General features: G+C 38.7%; 1 protein-coding gene across 1 annotated transcript in view; it reads right to left on the reverse strand.

The window, feature by feature from the left end:
• MPDZ (multiple PDZ domain crumbs cell polarity complex component) overlaps nucleotides 1–24,109 on the reverse strand; it is a 156,602-nt gene that overhangs the window by 13,906 nt on the left and 118,587 nt on the right. Inside the window, exons 25-33 of the mRNA XM_080819599.1 lie at nucleotides 23,212–23,322; nucleotides 15,164–15,326; nucleotides 13,247–13,443; nucleotides 12,043–12,134; nucleotides 11,735–11,825; nucleotides 9,370–9,450; nucleotides 3,161–3,253; nucleotides 3,001–3,075; nucleotides 1,419–1,593 (exon numbers count right to left, since the gene is read on the reverse strand). Coding sequence (XP_080675725.1) covers nucleotides 1,419–1,593; nucleotides 3,001–3,075; nucleotides 3,161–3,253; nucleotides 9,370–9,450; nucleotides 11,735–11,825; nucleotides 12,043–12,134; nucleotides 13,247–13,443; nucleotides 15,164–15,326; nucleotides 23,212–23,322 — 1,078 coding nt within the window. The remainder of the gene's footprint in view (nucleotides 1–1,418; nucleotides 1,594–3,000; nucleotides 3,076–3,160; nucleotides 3,254–9,369; nucleotides 9,451–11,734; nucleotides 11,826–12,042; nucleotides 12,135–13,246; nucleotides 13,444–15,163; nucleotides 15,327–23,211; nucleotides 23,323–24,109) is intronic.

A 24,109-nucleotide genomic window follows, 5' to 3' on the forward strand; every position in this document is an offset into this window, starting at 1 on the left:
CTTGTTTTATGACAGTCTTCATATCATATGTTTTATGATATACCAAAGAACATACAGCACACGTCATGTTTTGAAAAAGCTGAGACACTTGGTAGAGTAGCCTTAGGCAAGAGGCTCTCTTTTTAGGAAATCAGAGACAGACTAATTCTTGCTCCTGAAATGGTAAGAGCAGGTGTAAAGATATTTCTCTTACGTTACACTTTCATGTAGCATTTCAGATTTTTATAGACAATGCTATTTTGGGATCAACATGGAATTGAAAAAGGAGACAATTTCCATAAAACCTTTTAACATTTCAGTGAGCTACCCAGTCTTTCTAAATAAAGGACTACTTTGACCAGATACGTATTACTTTAAGACTTTTTGTGTCTAACTATGTTATATATGTTTTAAACTGCTGTATCCTTAAAAACCTGTCAAAAGAACTTAATGTTTCAGTCTGGAGGCCAAAAGAGATTTTTTTCTTCCATCACAGAAAAAGCCTATGTGTTTAAGTACTTTTTTCAATGCTGCAAAGCTTGAAATTTACTGTCTTATTAAACACCGGTGTAATTTTTGTCAAAAAGTAACTTAAATGAATAATTTGCCTCAATTTGCTACACTGGCGTTTTCATGATGCTCACAAGTCTCATTCCATGGTCCACATACAACCATTTTCATCCAAAGGTTCTACGACTCCGAAATGACAGAACTCAGATCGATTGTGCTAACTTCAGCAATGACTATTGTTTTTAAGAGTTTTTTGTAATGCAAGGCACTGTTGATTCCACCACTGGTAAAGTGGCATCACTGTATCCATTTTACCTATTAGAATACTGAGGCTTTGGGGGCGCCTGGGTAGCTCAGTGGGTTAAGGCCTCTGCCTTCGGCTCAGGTCATGATCCTAGGGTCCTGGGATCGAGCCCCACATCGGGCTCTCTGCTCAGCAGGGAGCCTGCTTCCCTTCCTCTGCCTCTCTGCCTACTTGTGATCTCTGTCTGTCAAATAAATAAATAAAATCTTTAAAAAAAAAAAACGAATACTGAGGCTTTAGAGAAGTTACATTACTTGCTCAATATAAAAAAAGGAATATTCAAAATGATGATGTTACTTCATTGGTCAAATGCGTGGAATCACAGGTACCTTCAGCAAAAGATCCTTGGAGAGCAAAGAGCAGCTTTAGAGCCTCAGAGTGGGAGGATGTGTTCCCTAAGGCCCTATGGCTCGTTAATGTGCGGCACACAGATCCCTGCCTAACAGTCCAGTGATCTTTCCTCAGGAGCCCCTTTCCTTATACCATTTTTTCACCAAAGCACTGCCTGGCAATGGCCTTTCAAACAGAGAGTTACATTCAAGCAGGTGGCTCCCAAGCAGGAAGCTGCCCCTGGGGGGTTTCAGTGCACCACACAAGCAGGAACCACAAGAGACTGGCCCCTTACTTGGGATGGACTCTGGTTCCGGGGAGCCAGAAGATGGCGCCATCGGAGACAAAGAGCTGCTTTTCTGTTCTCCACAGGCCGTACCAGCCGCTGAAGCCACAGTCTGGGGGTCACGATTCTCAGCACGAATGCTAAGTTTCACTGTTGTCTTTGCTGTTTTCAAAAGACTAATAAACTGGCAGGGTGTTGGTGTAGCAGAGAAACAAAATTCAAAAGCAGATGAGTAGACGTAAATCAGTAAGTCACTGTTAAAACTGGAATCCCTTTCCTTGTCAGCACTTGAGAAGTCAAGAAAGAAAGGTTGTCATTTCTTTCTTGTTTCTCAGTTGCTGATATTAAGGCCACAGTTTATTTCTATTTTAAGTCTAGTTTTGACCATATTCTTCTTTATACAAGTACGGGGTTTTCAATTTTTGACATTTCTAATTAATCTCATCCGTTTCTCTGGATCCCTACAAACTTAGAAGATTCTCTCTCTCTCTCTCTCCATATATATATATATATATATATATATATATATATATATATAGTATTTTTCCTACTTCCTGATTCTACTGAGAATCTGAAACAACTTACACAACCGTTTTAATAAAATGGAAACTCTTAGCAGGGTAAGGAAAACTGCAACAGAAGAGTCAAGCCAAGTGGAAAGTTAGAACATGGACATATGGGCTAAAGGGTTCAACCTATACAATTATTAAAGTTGAATTTGAAAAATGGTTTAAGCTTCTTATTGGCCAGTGTAGAAATAAAAACATTTGCACACTAAATCTCAAAAGAAACACAGCTTTTTTTCTTGTACTTAATCTAGGAAATGCCTCAAGTGAGACGACTAGTAAGTATTACCACTTTTGAGGACAATAAAACTCCTAACGGTTTAATCCCAATGACAGTAATGCATTTAATGACTGAGTCTGTTTATAAAACAACAGACAAAGTGGATATTTATTGGAGCAAATATTTATAAAAATTTCTTTGGTCTTAACATGAAGTTGACCTTCGTTTAGAAGTTACAAGATTCTGGGGGCGCCTGGGTGGCTCAGTGGGTTAAAGGCGCTGCCTTCAGCTCAGGTCATGATCCCAGCGTCCTGGGATCAAGCCCCGCATCGGGCTCTCTGCTCAGCAGGGAGCCTGCTTCCTCCCTTCTCTCTCTGCCTGCCTCTCTGCCTACTTGTGATCTGTCAAATAAATAAATAAAATCTTTAAAAAAAAAAAAAAAGAAGTTACAAGATTCTGGGGCAAATAATCCATTACATGTTAATAAAAACAATTAAAAAAAAAGAAGTTGCAAGTTTTTCTAAGGGAAAATGGAAATGATATTTATCAAAAATGCCTACTGAACACCAGATTTTCTAGGCAATAGAAAATACATTAATATCATTTGACTAGAAAAATAGAAAATAGAAATTGAAGAACTTCCAAAGAATCTCTTCTTTTCCTTAATGATATCTATCTAATACAAAGTCTAGTAAAGCTACATGGTTCCAATTCCCTATACCCCCCACCCCCACCCCCCCACACACACACTGGCCATGCCCACGGAAGGGCTAACAATGTTATTTGCTTCCTTTGGGAAACGTACCTTTTCAACAGGATAGCCAACAACGACTTCATCATCTACAGCCAAAATCTGATCTCCAATTTTGAGCCGTCCATCCTAAATGGAAACATGTTAAGATTTAGGGTGATTTTATAGAACTAATCCCCTTCTCCACCACTTTATGACAGTGAGAAGGCCTCACCTTGGCTGCCACCCCATGCTCGGTTAGACTCTTTATGATGACTCCGCTAAGCGTATCTTCCTCACTGATGGCAATGCCCAAGCCCCCTTGGTCCTAGAGAAATAGTAACAATTTAGAAAACTTGAAGCAAATAAAATTTATCCAAAGGAAAGGCATATGGCCATAACTTCTGAACATTATCTTCTACCCCAGGGCTAGAAAACAGACTAAAACCAATCTAAAGTTCATTAACAGAAAACTCTTAAGCAAACTTCCAAACTTTTTCATGGAAATAAATTTTCTTCTATCAAATATTCAAATGTATTCATTCCTCCCATATGTTTACGATTTCTAGTGCATTTACCATATATATGCAGTTACACATCTCTAGTAACTTTTAGCAAAATATCCAGAGAATAAAATGCATTCAATAACTGAATGAATATACAACATTTCCAATGTAGTTTTGTGAACTGGGTGATGCAGTAAGTCATTAAAAAAAAAAAAAAAATCAACCAGCTTCCTCTTTCTGGCCTATAGCGAAGAAGTAACAACCCAATCAGGCCCCTTCATCCTGTCCCTTCTCCTGAGCAGACAGACTACAATTACTTCTGCATGCTCTGTCCTTTCTGGGGCTGAATACCCAACATTGTTTCCCCAGACACTTGTGTTTTGATTTGGTGCAGAGTGAAAACACTCAACTCTGAGCCCAGAGACGTGCACTGAAAACCTGCCAAGCCTAGAAAGCTATACGTATTTTGTCTATATTTTCCACATTTTCTTTTATCAAGACCAAATGTTCAATAGTAAGACTTTTGTGTTTCTGTAATGTTTACATTAATAAAATTAAAATGGGGTTTTGAGTATTTTCACTCTGGTTAGAGCTAGCAACCATTTTCATTATAGTTTCTACCCAGGAAAATGTAAAGCAAAAGAGAGAAAAAGGAGATTTTGCCATGGTTTCTATGAAATGTATACGTGAGAGCCGTGCTTGCCACCAGCCATTTAGGATCATGACTGTAAATCAAGATAAGGCCACACCATCATTTTAAAGATTATCAACATCGGGGCTTTTCTGAGGCAAAGCATTCATGTTTGATGAGTTTCGACCATCATTGTGCATCTCTCTACACCACACTCTCTTTCTGCAGAATCAGTCACATTTGTAAGACACAGAAAACTGCATTTTTAGGGTGAGCAGAGTTCGGTTCTCATTTACTTCCTGTCTAGCTGTAGGAAGTTGGATATGCCACATAACGTGTCTAAACCTCAATTTTCTTATCTAAACAATGAGTAATAACACAGCTGATCCTTGAACAATGTGGGAGTTGGGTGCTGATCCCTCTGCACATATGAAAATCCATGCATAATTTCTGACTCCTCAAAAAATGAACTATTTAGAGCCTTGTTGACTGAAAGTGTTATCAATTAAAACAGCTGAATAACACATTTTGTATGTTATGTGGAGTATATACTGTATTCTTCGAATGAAGCTAGAGAAAAGAAAATGTTATTACAAAAATCATAAGGAAGAGAAAATACATTTGTGGTCCTATACTGCATTTATCAGAAACCTCCACTTAGAAGTGGACCCACATAGTTCAAACCATGTTGTTCTTGCCCAACCATGAGACTGCTGTGCGGATCAGGTGTAGTAAGAAAGGGACTGGAAACCTGACGTGCTATATACAGTGTTGTTATTACACATACCTTCCTTCTACTTATTACCCTACGGGAAATAATCAAATATATTTCAGATACATTTTCTAAACTTGCCAGGATTTTGAGACCCTGAGTCCCGATCTAGCTGGTAAAAGAATCAGGCTTAATGAAGGAAGGTGAATGTGCTACCAAAAAGACAAATACATCTAATTTAGCTAAACACTCTATTTGGGATTTTCTATACCAATGGCCTTTCCTATTACCACAAAGAAACATTTGTTTGAATAAGTAATACGCTACATCTCCAATGACTGTATGTTTTCAACTCTGAGATCTGATTCTATCATTGTCTATTCTCTTATCTGTAGTCAGAAAAGTACCTTAGCGGTCCAGAGGGCATTTGCTGGTTGTTTACTTAACTACATTATCATATTCCTTCATACAGGCTCCTAGATTTTTGTCAGAATATCCCACCCCCTCCCCCTGCTGCCTCAAACAATATACAAGAGCATGCTCTCGCCCTTGCTCATTCTCTCTCTGCCTGTGTTTTGGGTGGTGAGTTTAAAATATGCTCACAAACTCCTTCAAGAAGGGGATCCTGAACGTGCGCTGGACTTGGGTTACTTGACTGCAAAATAGAGAATAAAGCAGAAGGAATGGTGCGTATTTTCACACCTAGGTCAAAGGCATCAGAGCTCTGTCCTTGCGCTCTCTTGGATCCCATGCTCTGAGGGAAGCCAGGTCCATGTTATGAGGACATGAAAGCAGCCCCACAGAGAGCCAATGTGGCTTCCTCCCAGTGCTCATTTAAGTCAGCCATCTCAGATGTGGCTCTTCCGGTCTGGGTCAAGCATTTCCAAGACCCCAGACCTAGCTGGCACTTTGCTGTCAAACTGCACAGAGTCTGACCAGACCGCCCAGCTGAATGGCTCCCAGATCCCTGACCCACAGAAACAGAGATAATAAATGTTTATTGTTTTAAGATTCTAAATTTTGTGGTAATTTGTTATGTAACAGTGGATAAATAACTCCAAGGACGGAGTCTGAATGACTTGGGTCAACAGTACAGTTCTAACCCCGTGGCCACAGTCCCAAGCTCAGGAGCTGGTGTGTGAACAGAGCTGACTCAACTAGCATGGGTTTCAGGACTTTTACTCAGAATGACGGCACAGCCACTTTCCTCCCAGCCCCTGACCGCAGGTGAGAGAAGCAGCACACGACCCCAGCTACGGCTGGCAGGCATTCTAAGACAGAGGAAGACCAGCCTTGGGATACAGCTGACCACTGACGGCTGTGAAGGAAGAGGAAAAGAACTGGCTCTTGATGACATTACGGAGCCACAGATCAACTATCCCGGAAGATCGCTGCCCAGGAACCTGAGCCCATAAATCCCCCTCTTTCACTAAGCGTATAGGAGAAAGGTTTTTTGTTATTAGCAACAGGCAGTGTCCTAAGAGGAGCCATGAGCTACGCATCTGTATATATATGCCCCAGTCCCACTTAAAATACTACAAAAATAAACACATCCATAAACACATCTAAAGACAATCAAGTGGCATCAGAAGAGTAGGATGAAATACAAGTAAAGGTAACGGGGTGTGAATGCGGTTCCCCGCTGAACGCTTAGCTCTTCACCTCCGCTGCCACAGGACATACAGCCCATAACAGAAAAAGGTCTGAGAGACACTGTTCTGAGCCAGTTATTAAAATACCACCATAGAGAGAAAGTGAAACAAATTAAGGAAACTTCATTATGGAGTAACAGTTGTATCATTCAACAGCAAGAAGAGAGTAAACAAGAATTAAAAGTAGAACAAAGCTAAACCACCATTATTATCAGGAGAGCTATTTTGAAATTTGGAAGATTCCCCAAAAATTCAGGAAAAAACTTCTTAATGCTATTTGAAGACATTCACCCTATAAAATTTGTATGGACTTGAAATCGATCTCTAAAAATCGTGCAAGGTTGCTTCGAGGTACAGGTACTTTCCTAGGACAAAACTGCTTAAAAACAAATCTTTAATCAAAAATCTTTTGTCTGTAAAGTGAATAAGCATTTCAGTCAGTCACTAAGGGTTCAGATTATACACACTATAAATTTCCTGTTTATATTTCTATTTTCCCATTTAAAAAAGATTAAAAAGAAAAGAAAATAATCAGGGCATCTGGTGGCTCAGTCGGTTAAGCATCTGACTCTTGATTTCAGCTGAAGTGTTGATCTCAGAGTCGTGAGATCAGGTCCGGGGTGGGCTCCAAACTAGGCGTGGAGCCTGCTTAAGATTCTCTCTCTCCCTCTCCCTCTGGTCCCCTCTACCCCACCCCCAACTCAGCTGTACGTTCTCTCTCTCATAAAAAAAAAAAAAAAAAGATAATTAACCTGTCCAGAGAGTTTCTAAGGAGTCAAAACAGAATTAGAAATGACCTGTTACTACCATTTCTGTATTGAAACTGTTATGAAAACCATTCTCTCCTTCCTGACTCTCCTGTACTTGATGTCTTTCCCAGAACACAACAGCATGTAAGCCGACATCCATTCTTCCCTCCCGCATACTTCCCTCCTGCATACATACTAAGTATGAAGTATGCCACCCATACTATATGAGATAATGGGACAGGTTCTTCTTTTTCAACATGCTTGCAATATAGATGTATAAAAAATTTATCCACATGAATGTTTATACATGTTTGAGCCAGACACAGTTAAATGACAAATAAATGAAGACATTACCAGTAAGCATTCTATAGACCAGAATATCAAAGGAATATTTCAAAATAAACAGACATGAGATTAAGCTAGATCTTCAGTCATATAGGACTTAGATAATCTAAAAGAAAGCAGAAGGGCACCCCAAGTTGTATAAGCACAGGTAAGGAGGGATGAATTCTGAAAATAAATGTCCGTGGGCCCTTGAAACATTCAGTCTGAATAAAGTAGAAGATTCTTATAAGAAAACATACAGGTGTTTTGGGAAGGTAAATAGGCCCCAGACGCAAGCTGAAACAAGGAATGGGAAATGGGACTTGGAGGTGTAAGACCAGAGTTTAAGTTCTAACTCTATCATTCTGAGCTATGAGGACTGTTATAAGAGGGAAAAATAAAACGACCTCACAGGTTGCTGAGAAGTAAACAACATAATGTATGTAAGACTTTGCCATTAAATTTTTTCAAATAATCATAATTTTTAAAAATACAAGGTAGTATAAATGACAAAAAGTTGCAGATGAGGTATGAATGTTAGCAGGCTGGTTAATTCTCCCTTCTTCACCTTCTTGAGTTTTGTCTGCACGGTCGACTAATAATGGGTTCAGCGTGGACAGGTTTATATAGTATGCTGTGTTTTTTAACCTGCCATTTTTAGCAAGGGCTTCCTCAAAAGATGTTTTTAAGCACACATTCTGTGCAGCATTCAGAAACTCATGGTTTCCGACTTCATAATGACTTGAATAGTGCAAAGCACAGGCCATCATTATGCCAACTACTTACAAACGACTCATTTAATCTTTAACAATTAGGTCAAAGGTAATATTATCATCTCCAGTTTACTGGTGAGAAAACTGAGGCAAAGGAAGATCACATAACGTGTCAGGCATGTACTTGATGAAGCAAGGACTGAACCCAGATTCTGGAGCCAAGGCGCGCAAGCACCATGCTGCCCTGCCTCATAGCTGGACAGTGGCCTGTGGACCCCTTCTCTTCTGTCGGCCTGCAGTAAATACAGCCCTGCTCCATGCCAACCCCTGGCTTTCCTTCCTCTTCTCCCTGTGCGCTTTGCTGCTCTCTCTGTGAATATTCTCCTGCATCCACTGCCCGCCCCTGCCTGCGTTCCAGCATGAGCCTGCAGCACCTTAGAGCATTTGCAGGTTTCTGTTCAGCAAACCACCTCCTCAAAAGTGGTCATTTGAACCTAATGTTCAGATCTTTTCAGAAGTAAATACTTCACTGATGCTTATCAGTGAAGCTTCTAGAAATCTGAACTTTCAGTTTTATGAAAGGCAAAGACTATAATTTGTTTCTTTCTTCTTTTTATTTCCTCCAGAGCAGGCCCTTAGTAAATGTATCAAAGGAGAGGGGCATGTGGACGGCTCAGCCAGTTAAGCCTCTGCCCTGGGCTCAAGTCATGATCCCTTAGTCCCAGGATTGAGTCCTGCACTGGGCTCCCTGCTCAGTGGGGAGCCTGCTTCTACTTTGTCCTTCACCCCATTCTCATGCGCTCTGTCTCTCTCTCACAAATGGATAAATAAAATCTTAAAAAAAAAAAAAAAAGACACTGCTAAATGTCATACCTTGGGATAATCACAAAGGCAGGAAAAGCTTAATCCCTGCTAAAGTATCAATTAATACAATAATTCTCAAATCTTTGTGTGCATGGAATCACTCAGAAGGCTTATAAAAATGCAAACTGTGGGTCCACCCCCAGAATTTCTCATTCAGTAGGTATGGATGGGCCAAACATCTGCAATTCTAGCAAGAACCCAGGTGATGCTGATGCTGCTGGTCCAGAGACCACATTTCTGAGAACCAGAGAATCAGATTACTGGTGTAAAAATTCAACTCAAAGCACATTTACCTTGGGAAGCTCCAGATGTTGCACGTTTTTAAATGAACAGAGGTCCACAGCTGTATCAGAAGTAGTACCACTTGGCTCAGGCTGACAGAGGGAAGGAAATGGCAAAATAGACAACTGAGGTGTACGTATTTTTGTTTGCTTAATAAGGGTCACTTGCATCAAAATTATTTCACGTGTTATAATTATTATTAACATTTCATGACATTTATGAACATTATATTCTCTTCAAAAGACTAATAAGGTATGATTAGACAAAAATTATTTTCGAGCACAGAGACACAAAGCGGTTCTCCAGACGGCCTGGATTTATTCTCTAATGAAATGTAATGGCAGCCCAGCTACCTAGCAGTGGGACTCACTAGCACACAGGACTCAAGCAGAGGCACCATCCACTGTTCTTCCCTATGTTAGTCATCAAGGGAATTTAGGAGCTATTAAATGTTTTACTTAAAAATTATTAAAATATTCTATTTTCTTAAGGGCTTTATCTGTGGTACAATTTGTATGAAAATAAAATTTTCTCCTTTATAATCTTGAAAAATCACCTGACTCAGTTCACTATTATGAATGATTTCTCAGTTCACCAGATCAAGTGGCGTTCATCATGTAGAGACAGCCCAGTGCTCACACGCTCCTTCCGGGGGAGCGTTTTCTCTCGCACTGTAATCATTGTGGCCCCTCTCACTGTCAGCTTTTCATTCTCTTTGCTTCCCTTTATTCATCCTTAACAAGTATCTCGGGCTTTGGCACATCAAAAGTCTCACCAAAAAACCCTCTAAATTCTAGGTTACCCTTTAGCCGCTGCCTTTTCTTTTCTAATTTTTTTTTTAATCCATCATTTGCTTTCTCAAAAAACTCTAGTGATCAGCAAATTGCCAAGTCCAATGGACTCTATTCATCTCCTTACTTGACCTCTCCTCAGCATTCAAGATTGCAGAATATACTCTCCTTCTTGAAACGTGTCCTCCTCAGCTCTACGCAACGTGCTTGCCTGGTCCTTCCTTGTTACCTCTGGCCACTCTTTGTTAGGCTTCCCCCTTGTTTTACTAAAGAATTCTGACCTTGGCCCCCTTCTTCTCAGTATTCTCTGTACAGAAGAGCTCCTATGGCCACCAGATAACAACTATGCATCTATGGGAATTCATCTCTAAGCTCTAGAACAAAAGTCCCAACGTATATCTCTATCAGGCTTTTCAACAGGCACTTCACCCTAAAGCTGCCTCAAATAGAACATTTTCGATTTTTACAAATATCTGTTTTTAAATGTTTTCTGTTTTGGTAAAAGTCAGCCATCCACCAAGTCACCATGTCAACCATCCAGAAGCTGTCTACATCTTGTCTGTTGCATTCACCAGCCTAATCCCAGCCCAAAAAGAAGTACCTGGTACAAGGCAGACAGTCTGTAAATACTTGTTGGATAGATACCCAACCACTGGCTGTTCCTCACTGAGTACATTTAGTTAGGGATAAGGTAATGCTAAGTTGGATCCTAAACTTCTGAAACTTCTGACTTAATCATTTTCTTCCTTCCTTCTTTTCTTTCTATATCTATCTCTCCTTCTCTCTCTCCCTCTCTCTCCTTCCTTCCTTCCCTTCCTTTTCTCTTTCTTTCCCTCTTTTCTTTCTCTATTTTCTTTCTTCCTTTCTTTTCTTTTTTCTCTTTCTTTCTCCCTCCCTCCTTCTCTCTCTTTCTTTCTTTCCTTGCATTAGTTCAGGCCTTCATTATCTTTCTCCTGAACTATCCCTCTAAAATTCTTATTCCCTTTACCTTAACTTCTCTTCCTTGAAACCTCTGATATTTTCTCTGCACTATTTCCAGAGAAGTACTTGAAAATACAATTCTTACTCTTTTGAGTTCCCTAAGGCATCAAAGACGAAGTCCCCATCACAGTTCTCATGATCTGACCCTATCTCGCCTTTCCCAGGGACCTTTTCTTCACCAGCTCCCCAGTGCTCATCTCAGCCTCCCCACTATTCAGTGCTGCCCTGTAGTTCTCATTCCCTGTATCTGCCAGAGCCTGCCTGCCATTCCTTAGTCCACGCCCCCTGCCTGGAATGTTTTTGCCCCCCCGTGTCTTCTACTTCCAACACATACTTCACATGTCATCTCACCTAGAGAGTCATTGTCACGATCTCTGCAGAAGGAGACTTGACAACTTTTTCTACCTTCCTTATTCCCTATGTAGACCCTTCATGAACGTGGTGTGCTTGCTTACATGAGTGTTTCTTGTACTAAGCCCCTTTGGGGCCAAGACCATGAGTCATTTATCTTTAACATTCCTGTAAGGGATTGATACTTGTTTGCTCAAATAATACATAGCATATCAATAAAATCTTCCCAGAGAAACAAACACAAGATACATACCTCCTTATTCTGAGAATGCTCTGAGGTAGAAGGCAAAGGTTCTACTGTATTTCCAGGACATACAGCCATCTGACTCACTGCATCTTTATTTCTAAAAGAAAAAGCACTGACCTATCACAACATAATGATTCATATTATTTTCATTCTTCTCCTTGAAGACTCATTAGGATTATTAGAGAAAATTCTACAAGCCCAAAGACCCGGGACTAAAATACTCATTTAGAAATGTTTTATTTTCATTTAAAAGAACTCTGAATCGAAAGACTAAAAAAAGGTATTTAGTAATCTAGAAAAAAGAAAATGCTTACCTGATAAAAATTATTTTTACTTTAGAAGGAGCACATTTAATGATTGAAGAAGCATTCTGATGACTTCTTCCATATAAAATTTGACCATTGATCTGTGAGAAACAAATAGCATTAACTGAGCCTGAAATTTGGAATTGGCTAACCCTTTATTATCCTATCTAGCTAATAAAAAGGTAATTTTTCCCTTCTTTTGAAATATTACATGTATTTTCCTTCCCAGAACATGAACCTGACTTTGATGGTGAAAAGACAAGCCCATGTTTAAAGCCAACATTAAAATGACATGCAGGTGGTCTGATCTCCACAGACAACAGAGGCACCACCTGGACTGACTGTAGAAAAGTAGAGAGTGAAATTCCTGGCAGGCACCAGGCTTCCAGCATGTTCTGTACAAAACAAAGGCTCTCCTGGAGGCACTAATGACCTGCACAGATCATCTTGGGATGCCCCCTATAGGTTTTAGTTAATCTCAAAACTCAGACCGTGGGACTAGGCCACAGGGAGGAGCACCACAGGCAGATTCGGGATTTGGGAAGCGGAAAGTACCAAATAGAAACTGCCAGTTATCTAGTCATTCAGCCATTGCTGACTGAACCTTCCCAGCCAATAAAGAAACAAGAGTGCGAGTAAGAGTATTAAGGCAATATATAGGCACGTGGATCCCAGCTTCCAGAAGGCAAGGACAAACAAAACAGGCAAATGCAATTCTAAACACTAGAAAGTATGGTCCAGAAATGTATTCTGTTTGGGCGGCTGAGTTACTGTTTTCATTACTTAGCCTTAACCTTGACCCTACTGCACACCACCCGCATCATGTCTACCATTAGGAATTCAACTTCCAGAATGTCCAGTGGCTCAATCTCATTACTGAGGAGTGATTGGACATTTGGCTTTTCAAAAGCTCCTGATAAAAATGCAGCACACAAGAAAATGTTTTTGAAGTGTGATCTTTATTACTATCTTGGGGCAAAAATTGTTTCTGGTGCTACCCAGTCGCAACCTTTTAATGGAAGTTAATGGGAACACGGACTCTACTTAGCAGAGGTTTGGTTTGCAGCCAAATTTGCTGCAGTGCCTCTATTTTATTAGGCAAGCAGTTGTTTTCTCAGTCACCATATGAGGCCCCGGTGGATTTTCTGAGAACTGAGGATTCCAGCGCACCAATTCAGGAGGAGTAAATTCTGCATCCTCCATAGGAACGTACCTCGAGAAGCTCATCTGCAATCTGCAGTCGACCATCTTTCCCAGCTGCTCCATTTGGGTCAATCCCCACCACAAAGACACTCATCCTGGATCGGTCTTTGTTCCCAGCCAGACTGAGACCCAAACCACTACGACCTTTCTCTAGTTCAATCATGTGTAGCTCTCCTGTTAGGGTTCCGTAACGCTCTCTGATATTTTCTACACACAACGACAAAATTAGAGGTATGAAGTTAATTTACAGCCGATGATTTACTATGGAAGGTTATTTAGCTTCAAAAGGGCATTACTTGGACCAAAATGTCAATCCTTGGCAGCTAACAAAAGCTAAATAAGCTGGCCACCAAGGTCTCAAGACTGGTTTCTGGGAGTACCCAAACTCTGAGGAATTTCTCTGCATCCAGCGGGCAGAGTGTGGAGGAGCTGATCGGACTGATCAGTTCACCGGGGCGATTCACACTAACAAACTCTCAAAAGACTCTGATGAAAACAGAATGCCACTTTATCATTTGCAGAGGAGAACAGAGCATTCAGAGGATTTATCTTCACGGACCAGTGCAAGCTTTGCGCTCACAGCAAAACTGGCGTGCACATCACATCGTGTGGGGCAGCTGCTTGGTACACAGATCCAGAATATAGGGAATGCATGTTTTCATTGCACAGAGCTATCAGACCAGGACAAATCAATGTACCTGTCTCAGCTTCAGGATACACGCCCTAATTAGGTGAGACCATTCATCTCTCCCATCCCACACGTTCAAGAGGTAGAATTTATTCTTGAATCTGAGAGGACAAGGCTACATGGAGGTGCCCTAGGCCACAGGCGCCAGCACTAATTTCCAGCCCTGTAAGTGCTTCATCCTGAAGGCTCAGCCCAGCTGGATCCGGTCAACCACAATGACGCCATAATAAATTGCTCCCTTACGGCATTAAGTTTTGGGGTGGCTTGTGATACGATATTCTGTCTCATGTTTTCCTCAGAGTATATTCTGGTCACCTGAATAGATTAGCAATATATTCTTATTTTATTGAAAATAGAAAACTGCAAACTTCACAAATCATCTCAGAAAATGTTACTATGCGGCTGACGTCTTGCATTCCGTATTGATTCTTAACTGCATCAACTTTATAAACTTTCACTTCCTGATTCCTTCTAGGATCTAGCAGCACAATTTTCACACCCTGTACACTTCCTAAAAGCATACACCATGGCTTAGAATAATTATACTTTCAAAATGAAACTTCTTACAGCACTGATACATTGGTAACTTTTCACTAAATTTTTAACATTTCCTTGTAAAAAGTCTTATTTTATTAGAAAAAAGAGACACCCCAATGATCCTAATAACAGCTGCCCTTGAATGCTTCCTGTGCGTCAGACATTTCAAATTTAATGTTACCAACCTCGGGTAAGGACCACATTTTCAAAAGAAGGGTGGCCAAGAGGCAAAGACTTTGAGGCAGTTACACAACTTGCCGAATGCCTCAATGCCATCTCCACAATTATTCTGTGTTACCAACTTAGTATAGAAAATGCCAGAGTTCAAGGCAAGATACCAACAGCAACCAGATTTTATAATGAGGACTCTGAGGTCTGGGAGCGGCAAGAACTTGTTTGAGATCCTCAGGTGGCAGATCCTGTAGCAGCTTCTGAGAGACGGCCCTGCCCTCTTTAATGTTCACACAAAGGGCAGAGTGGGCTTTAGCAGGGAGAGTCATTTAAAGGAAAGGAAGAACATGATTTCATGCCTTGGGAATGCGTGCTGTATTCGGGCAAAACAAACAGTATTTTTTCCAAACAAAATCGCAGCACGTATAAATAAAGCTGAAACATGCTTATCCATCCAGGACATAAGCTTCAAGAAACCCAGAGCTATTTCAATGTCTCTTATAACTCAATGCATCACAAAAGACAACTTACTCCAGCTGTAACCAAACTCATCCTCTTTGTCCACATCTTCGGAGAGTTTGCTGGCAGATGACTGTGTATGATCACCGCTCATTTCTGCAAATGCTGAAGAAGGGGGCGGAGGCACATTGCACAAAGGAGCCTTTTCTGGCTCGGATTCGGACTGACTGGGTGCCTGTGGGAACAAGAAGAATGCAGTGCATATGCGTAGTCCAAGGAAGAAAATCTTCAGTAAAAGAAATAAAAGTATAATTGACAAAAACTGGCTTTAAAATATCTGACACATAAATAACAGAAAAAAATATATATATAATGGTAGACAGGAGTCAGGTAAAGTTTAAATACACTAAATAAAATATATGTTCAGAGGTTAATTTGTTATACTGTTATTTGGTATCTTGGGCCAATGAACTCTTCAATTTGAAGGCTTAAGTAACTTTAGAAAAAATTGTACAAACTCTCCCTTTTGGGGAAAAAAACTCCCATTCAAAAGTCTTCATAAATATTCAGGGGTCTGGGTAAGATTTTGTGGGCCTAGAGAAGTCTTCCAAGAAACAAAAACAAAACTAACAAATAAGTTAATCAAGCAATTAAAGTCCAGAGGTCGCTCGTCAGACTATATATATATACAAATAATTCTTCACTGCTACCTGAATCCTCTCTCCAAATGACTCTCTTAACAAAGCCATGAGAATGAGCATTATACATGCAAGTTCGTCTACCACGGGAGCCAGTTAGTGAGCACAGAGCACCCAGACTCAGATCTGAGGAGCTGGCTTTAAGCGACAACACCATCCTTCCCTTGCCAGGGTGGCTTGAAAGGTAAATGAGAAAACAGGAGAGACCACTGCACACAAACCCAAAGTGTGGCATACTTGCGGTCACTAAGGGCTATGGGCCCTATTTCAAAAAAGGTACTTCGTATCAAGTTCTTCTATTACAGATTGTCAAATAGAATATTAGAGTTCGAAAGGCCCATAAGTCACTGAGTTCATTTTATTCATTTTGCACATGAAAAACTTGAGGCCATGAGAAGATTTTGTTCAAAATCACACTGGTACTAGATTTCTTTTGCCTTAATTCTTAATCCAATGCGCTTTCCATTACACCATGCTCTCTCCTCCAATTTCCATAGTAAGACAGTACCAAATTCAACAGAGATACCCAACTTAAGTTCTAACCATGGTATGAAGCTGTCCCTGGAGCCCTGATCCTAAATTTTTCCTATCCTTCTTTATTTTACATTTCATTCATATAAAATACCTCTGATATACCTCATTTTGTTTTATATGTGTGGATGTGGAAAAAGACTACAATTTAAAAAAACCTCCAGGGGTGCCTGGGTATCTGCCTTCAGCTCAGGTCATGATGGGATTGAGCCCCACATGGGCTCCCTGCTGAGCAGGGAGCCTGCTTCTCACCCTCTCTCAAATAAATAAATACAATCTTTTTAAAAATTAAAAATAAATAAAATTCCTATAGAACACATCAAATGATAACCATGAACAAATATTTAGGAATTACTAATTGGTGTCAAGAATCAGAATACCACAAAATATACCTAATACTAAAATGATATAACATTGAATGTAATCTTTCTTTATTGATTCAGAAACCACTTCAGGATTCTAGGCTGCCCCAAAATGAATATAATAAACATCAAGTACTGTTTTTCTAGTAAAGTAAAGGAGAGCTGAATGGCAGAGACTTACAGGCAACAGATTTTCAAGTTACAGAATCTACTGTGTTAAAATGTTTGGTTTAAACACAACTGGCCACACAGACAAAAAGTACCAGTGCAAACGAAACCCTATCATCTTCCCAAATGCTGTGCCATAAAATTCCAGGTCAACAAAGTACAAATGAAATGATCAAAAAACAAGAAACCTCATTTGATCCAATCTAGGTTTATTTAACATATGAAGGTTGGGGCAGGGGGAAATATATAATTTACAGATTTTCTGGTTAAAATAAAAAAAAATACTTCTCTATAGTAACAGAAAATGTTAGCAAGTATAAATTAAGCCCATTTGATTTTTAAAAAAGGGAACAAATCTGATTTAAACTTCCCATAATTTTAATAAATTTATGGATGCAAATGAAATAGATTTCACTTCGTAACTTTCCTGAGCTTCCATTTACCTTAAAAAAACAAAAAACAAAAAACAAAAAACAAAAAAACACAAAATCTGCCAGTCTAAAAAGTCACTCAGGACTTTACTTAGGCACAACCTTTTCATTCTGTGAATAAACTAAAATGACATCCTAATATTACTGATAAATCATAAAGCAAATACAAGCTTGTATTTACAAAAAGGGGCAATTAGGTGTAACCCTTTATTCTGAATGAGATCGGTGTAATTAGATTATTGTTGACACTTCTTAATCAAAAACTAATGTACTATATGTTGGCTAGTTGAAAATAAAAAACAAAAAAAAACTGTCACATAAAAAAAGGCTTACTAATAAAAATACAACTCTTTAGGATCATTTAGCCTTCATCGGGGAGAAAAAAAAAAAAGGCAAAGTGTGCTTGAAATCACTCCATGCCATGTATGCACACAAGTATAACACACACACAGCACGCCGTAACACACCTACTTATTCACGAAAATTTCACACTGAGACAAACCTTAAATGGTGTGGGAGCAAAAGGGTTAGTTGGGGAACAACGGAAGGTAACTCTACTTGAATTCTGTAATTCCTACAGTAACAGAAAACATATTCCTTCAGGTACAGCATCTTTGGTTATCCATATTATAGCAACATGAAAAGCCAATGAAAAGTCATAAAATGTTTCCTGAAATTGTTGAAAGCTTCCTTCCTTATCATGATCAAATTATAATGAACAAGTTCTTGTAAGTTTTTGTTTTAGTTTTGGGTTTGGAATTCCATTAGAATAGGAGAATATCCACGTCTAGGTTTACAAGCATTGAAACAGTTACATGTTTCCTGATTCAGGCACTTACATGGACACATTTTATGAACATTCAACACACTCCTGCATATACCCAGTTATCTGTGGAGTGACTAACACACGCAAGGGCTTTTAGGACTACCTTGTATAAGTCTGAGAAGGACTTAAACGAATACAAGGCTTTAAATAAATTTTGTGTGAAGGTAGTTCATACATTTGGCAATTAGCAAAAATTTAAATATCAGAAAATTAAACTCACAACAAAACAGAGGAAAGGCATTGGACTCACGATTCTCCCCTACTGTTCAAGAGGACCATCTAATTTCAGCTATAAAAATGAATATGCTCTGGCAAAAAAATGTGCTTAAGAAAGGATTTGCATGCCCACTCCAAACACACAGTTTTGTTTTATCTTGTTTTGTTTTCTTCCCTGCCCAAATTTAGTAAACAGTGAACTAGGACACAGGCATAGTAACAAAGAATGAAACGTTTGCAAAAGGCAATGGCAAGACAATGGCATTATCCAACCTTGTCGGCGTTGAACTGTAGAGAATCAGCAAATGGGTTAGTGCTGCTGAAGTTGTACTTAGGGTAAAGGTGCGGCAAGGAAGGCAAAGGGGATTTCTAAAAGGAAACATAAGAGGCGCTGAGCGCAAAAGAAATGTACTTAACACAACTCAGTTTTAAGAACAAAGTACTGATTGAAATCACAGTGTGAAATTAGATCCTGTCAGATCTAGTGATTAATAACGTCATATTCAACAGTCAAGAACTAAAGGTTTACCTCTAGCATCTTGGATCTATACCCGAATCTCAAACTGGCCACCAAGGAAATGAATTTGTGAAACTGATACTAAATTTCTTTTATTTTCACTATCACAGAGAGATGCACATAAATTTAGCCCACTTTATATATTTATCTATGTTCCATGCATATCAGTGAACAGGTATCAAAATTAAAACCACAACTGTTTTTTTGTTTACATGTAAAATTATGCTTTTTTTGGTAAAATAAAAAGATGGTCTATCTGTTTCACAATGCAAATTAAACATTTGTCTGCTAGTTCACTGGTAACCCTCATGACTCTTTTATCTTGTTTCCCAGGAAGGAAAATTTTCATACTTAGACTAGAGATTAAGATGGCTTCAGATCAATAGTAGTTTCTCATTTAAAAAAAAAGTGAAATCAACAATTTTAAAGAAATGAACTACTGTTCAGTGATGTTCTCTATTTCTGCACACTTTTTGTGGAGGTAGAAACACTGATTTTTTTAAAAAAATTTTCCTATAAAAGTTTCCATGTTAGAGGAAATGTATGAGGCTTTGAATATATTTGAAGTACTGCATTAGAGTGATTCTCATAGATTTTTGTGGCTTGCTTGATATATGCCCTGAGCTAGGACTATTGGAGCTGAATATACATATTAAAGGCAGGATGACTGCCAGATAGAATTTAGCATTTTCATCGTTTAAAAAAAAAAAAGGAAAAGTAATTTCCTCAACACAATAAATTCTTCTCCTTCTTTTCATACCCGCTATCTTTTTCTTTTATTGACTATATCTTTCAGGGGAAATTGCAGACATTTAAAATTCATTTTGGCTCCAATTAAATGTTTGTGTTACTTCTGTCTATAAAAAAGTCCTACTGGCAAGCATCAAGAGTAGGGAGAGGTTGTCATGTGACACCACCCTGTCTGGGAGAACACTCTGGAAAGACTCTATCCTCAGTACGCCTGCACTAAAGCTTATGCCACATTACCCTTTCAATCTGCTCTTCTTGCAATGTTTTTCCTACAGAGGGAAGACGGGAAAAAGAAATGGGCACAATGACATTTCTGCTCATCTCAACTTTCTCTCTCCTTTTCAGTTTAAATGTCAACTCCTGCTTTACAAAAGAAAAGATCGCAAATGCCAAGGAACACGACCATTTATTAAGGTGGAAAAAAATGACTAGGCAGAGATTAAAAATATATTCTACACAAAATAACTCAATGCTATGGAAGTTGGAAATTATTTCCAACCCTCATACATAGAATTTTTAGGCTTTACATTTCCTTTATAATTCTGTAGAACAATTAAGAAAATAGAACCATAATGGCAAGAAATGGAATATCTAGAGAGAGCTCTTTTTGTTTTGCTTTATAATTTGTTTCAATTTCCAGCTCTTATAGGATTAGAATTTGGCCCTGATAGCAAAGTATAAAAGTACAGCATGAGCATGGCAAATGAAGTGGTAGATCTATTACTATGAAAAGTTTTAGAGAAACAGGCCGTATTTCTTATTAAAAAATGAACGATGAAACTCTGTTTATAGTTCTAAGGACTGATAGAAATGGAAATGTTATTAACTAAGAAGAAACACAGGGAAGACAAAAACATTCTCTGGCCCATATTAACAGGGCCTACCCTTTGGGAAGACAATGTGGTCCAACTGACGGAACAGTCAGTAATAAATCAGGAAGTATGGAATTTATTACTAAATATTACCATTATCATTATTCTCTGTTCTGCGAAGTTCTGATTCTTGAATAGTCTACGTGCCAAAGAGACTGTCTTTTCAGCCTATGCCTAAGATTTTTTTGAAGTTTAATTCATGTACAAATAAAACATTTTCCATTAAGAGACTCTTATGCATTTGTGGGGTTTTTTTCCTTTAGATTACTAGAGGCATGATTATTTCACAAGGAAGTAAATCACTGAAAATCGAGTAGATCTCATGTTAAATGCAAAACTAATTCTGATTTCTCAAAGCTGAATGCATATTCAGGGGAGGAAAAAATACCTTTCCTCTATTCATCTAAGGTTTCCAGCTGGATCTCTGTAATAAAAAACAGATTAACAAGAGAAAAGTATATATAAGTATTGATTTATGTTAACTTTTATGTGACACAGAGCCTTCATAAGACAGCGAAGACCAGAAGAAATGGTTAAACAGGAATATTTTGACACTAGGTTTGCTTGAGGGTGGAAAGTCAGCGAAATTTGATAGGACAAGAGTATGAGCTAAGTGGGGAAACGGGGGAAAACTTAGCAAGGTGTGTACATTCGGATCCTTCCCAGGGCCCCTGCATCTCTGGAGGTAAGGATGTTCTTTTCTCCAGGTACAGGGAGGGCATCTCTCACATGAGGGTTTTTACGACCTGCATCAGGGGAACAGGCCAGGGTGCCCTACGTTGGGGCAGTATGCCCTGAATCCTGGCACATATAACTTGACTAAACATGTCACTCTAGGCAAGATTTCTCCTGGAATAATTGCTATAAAATCAAGTGTCATTATACCTCAGAGAGTAAAATAGGAATATTTTCCAGGTGTGTGAGAAAAATGCCTTCCCAGCTCATTAGAAAATATGACTGGCATTGAAAGAAATGTTTGTAGTTTAAGTTTTTAAAAGTACAATGAAGAATCCTATTCAGCAGTCTATAGTATTGTCCTACGTGATATAAAAGTTGGGAATTAAGAATAAAAAGAATAAAACCCACCCACACAAAAAATAGTTTTAAACTTAAACAGCCATTCACCAATGCCATCATGCTGTATCTATGTTTGACACAACAAACAGAAACAAATGTGGAAAGATTTGTAGTTATTTAAACAAACTGAATACCATTTGAAGAGAATGCAGCATGATGCCGCCCGACCATTTGGCAGATTTTCTCATCTGAATGGATAATTATTACCTAACAACTGAATGATTAAAACTGCAGATGTGAAGATAACTGCTTACATTAAGAACCACTGAATTCATCTTTTACAGTAAACCCAGACCAGAGCTACACCTGTCTTTGTTGTTGTTGTTGTTGTTGTTAATTTTATTTTATTTTTCCAGTGTTCCAAGATTCATTGTTTATGAACTACACCCAGTGCTCCATGAAATATGTGTCCTCCTTAATACACCTGTCTTGGCAACAAAAGGAAAGACAAACAGGATAAATTTGGTCACTCTAAATTACATTGTCCAGAATACTGACAAGTTACTTTTACTGATCTCGTCTACAGAAATGTTTGCTACTATCCTTCCATCATCTGAGCACTGATTTCTTATATTCTTAATTTTAAGATAAAAACTTATAAAATAATTATATATTTTAAAGTTTTAGATGTTTCTCTTAATTTCCCTCACATATGTTGACATTTTCCTTTTAAAGACAACCAAACCTCAAAGCTAATGAGCAGTTATTTCAAAGGGTTGTTTTGTTTTGTTCTGTTTTCACTAAAATCCAGAAGTAGAACCTCTATGATTTTAAGGATATCTAGGAAGCTCCTGAAATGAGATGCAAACTTTTCAGGATTGTGTGTTTCTCTGAAGAACTTTCCAAGGGGTATGTGGCCCAAATACGCTCAAGAACTTCTGCTCGTGTAAATAATCTTTTTCACTGAGACATAAAGGAATAGTAAAAAAAAAAAAGTTTCAAACTCGGCATAATTTTCATCTTCAGAATCTTTAGGGCATATCAAATACACAAGGACTCACTTAGTATCTTCTCCATCAACAACATTCATTAAATGCATTAAAGCCATTTTATCTGTCATGACTGATGATAAAATGGGTTAGTAGGTTTCTGTCTATACTGGGGGCTATTCAGTGATGAAGTGCCCATGGCTGGGAAGCAGCAATTATAAAATCACTCATATGTAAACATACTGCTTAAATTTACTATGTAGAATGTCCAGTGGGACAGATAAATACATTCAAGACGATTCACACATGATCATGGGATTGCATACGCTGGAAATTCTGTCTGGAGGATATATGCATAAGGAAAATGTCATCTCTCTGGCTTTTCAGGGACTGAGAGGTCACATACAGTAAGCTAAATCATTATACCACATTCCTCTTAACAACTTAAATATTTTGTAACTACAATGAATACTAATAATTATCCATCTAGATACCTATGGCCACCAATGGATCCTACTTCTGTGTGTTTTCAGTGGACGTGAAGTGTTTATTAAACATGGTAGAAGGGATTTCCAGGACAACTCAATTAAAAATGAAAAAAAAAAACATTATAAAATTTTAACAAGTCTCCTGAGATTTTAAGACTGGATATCTGGTCCTAGAGACAACTTGGCCCTTGATACATTAGATTCCAAGTTGAACACTGTTTGGATTTGCCTACCTTGCCCTTTTTGTTCGCTTACCCTTGGTCTGTTTATAACGCTCTGTACCATAAAGACTACAGGGTCGCCTGCTTTCCGAATGACTTCCACAGCTTGCTCATGGCTTGCATCTCTGAGGTCCATCCCATCCACCTGCAATGGAAGGCCTCAGCTTAACATTTCAAGAAGCTCCAGAACAACAGAACAATTTGTGGATCTGAGTTCTGAGGACCCTGGGTGAGCCTCCTGGGAAATCTGTTTCAGAATCAAAAATAATTGAGACTACCTGTGAGACTCTAGAACTTTTCATTGTCCAGCAGACTTGTGGTCCCTTATTTTGGCACTGACTTCTGTCCCCAAAATCAACTGAAATAATCATCAGTTGAAATGAAGGCTCTACTTCTGCTTTCCTTACAGTATCGGTCATTCCTTTAAGAAATCAAAATCATGAAGGAAATAATAAAAAGAAACTGCCTCGCAGCACTGTGTTCATCATGAAAGTCACTGTACACGTTTTCTCCAAATACATTAAAGACTTGTTTGGGAAATGGGTGGGCAATGTTTTGTGTGTTTCTCTCTGTACAGGGAAGCTTGAAGTAAAAAACAGAATTCTAATGTTCAGAAAAATCAGGTTATGGCAAGATTAGCTTTGCAGAAGAATCTTTGTAGTAGACATGACAGGAGCTGGAAGCCAAGAAAAATTGTGCTTGTTAGTAATTCTTCTATAAATAGCCTGAAAATGAATGTTATTTTGTAACTTTTTATTGACCATGGATTGCCTGGGTGATGATCAGCTCAGCTTACATACTGTTATGAGTAGGAAGGAAAGTAGTTTGAAAGGCCAAATGCTAATCCTGCCAGAAAACTACAAGATACTATAATCATTTTATCATTTCCAATTACCACAATAGGATATATATACAACAAAATAGCAAAATCA

This window comes from Martes martes, assembly GCF_963455335.1.
Source record: "Martes martes genome assembly, chromosome: 12".
Lineage (NCBI taxonomy): Eukaryota > Metazoa > Chordata > Mammalia > Carnivora > Mustelidae > Martes > Martes martes.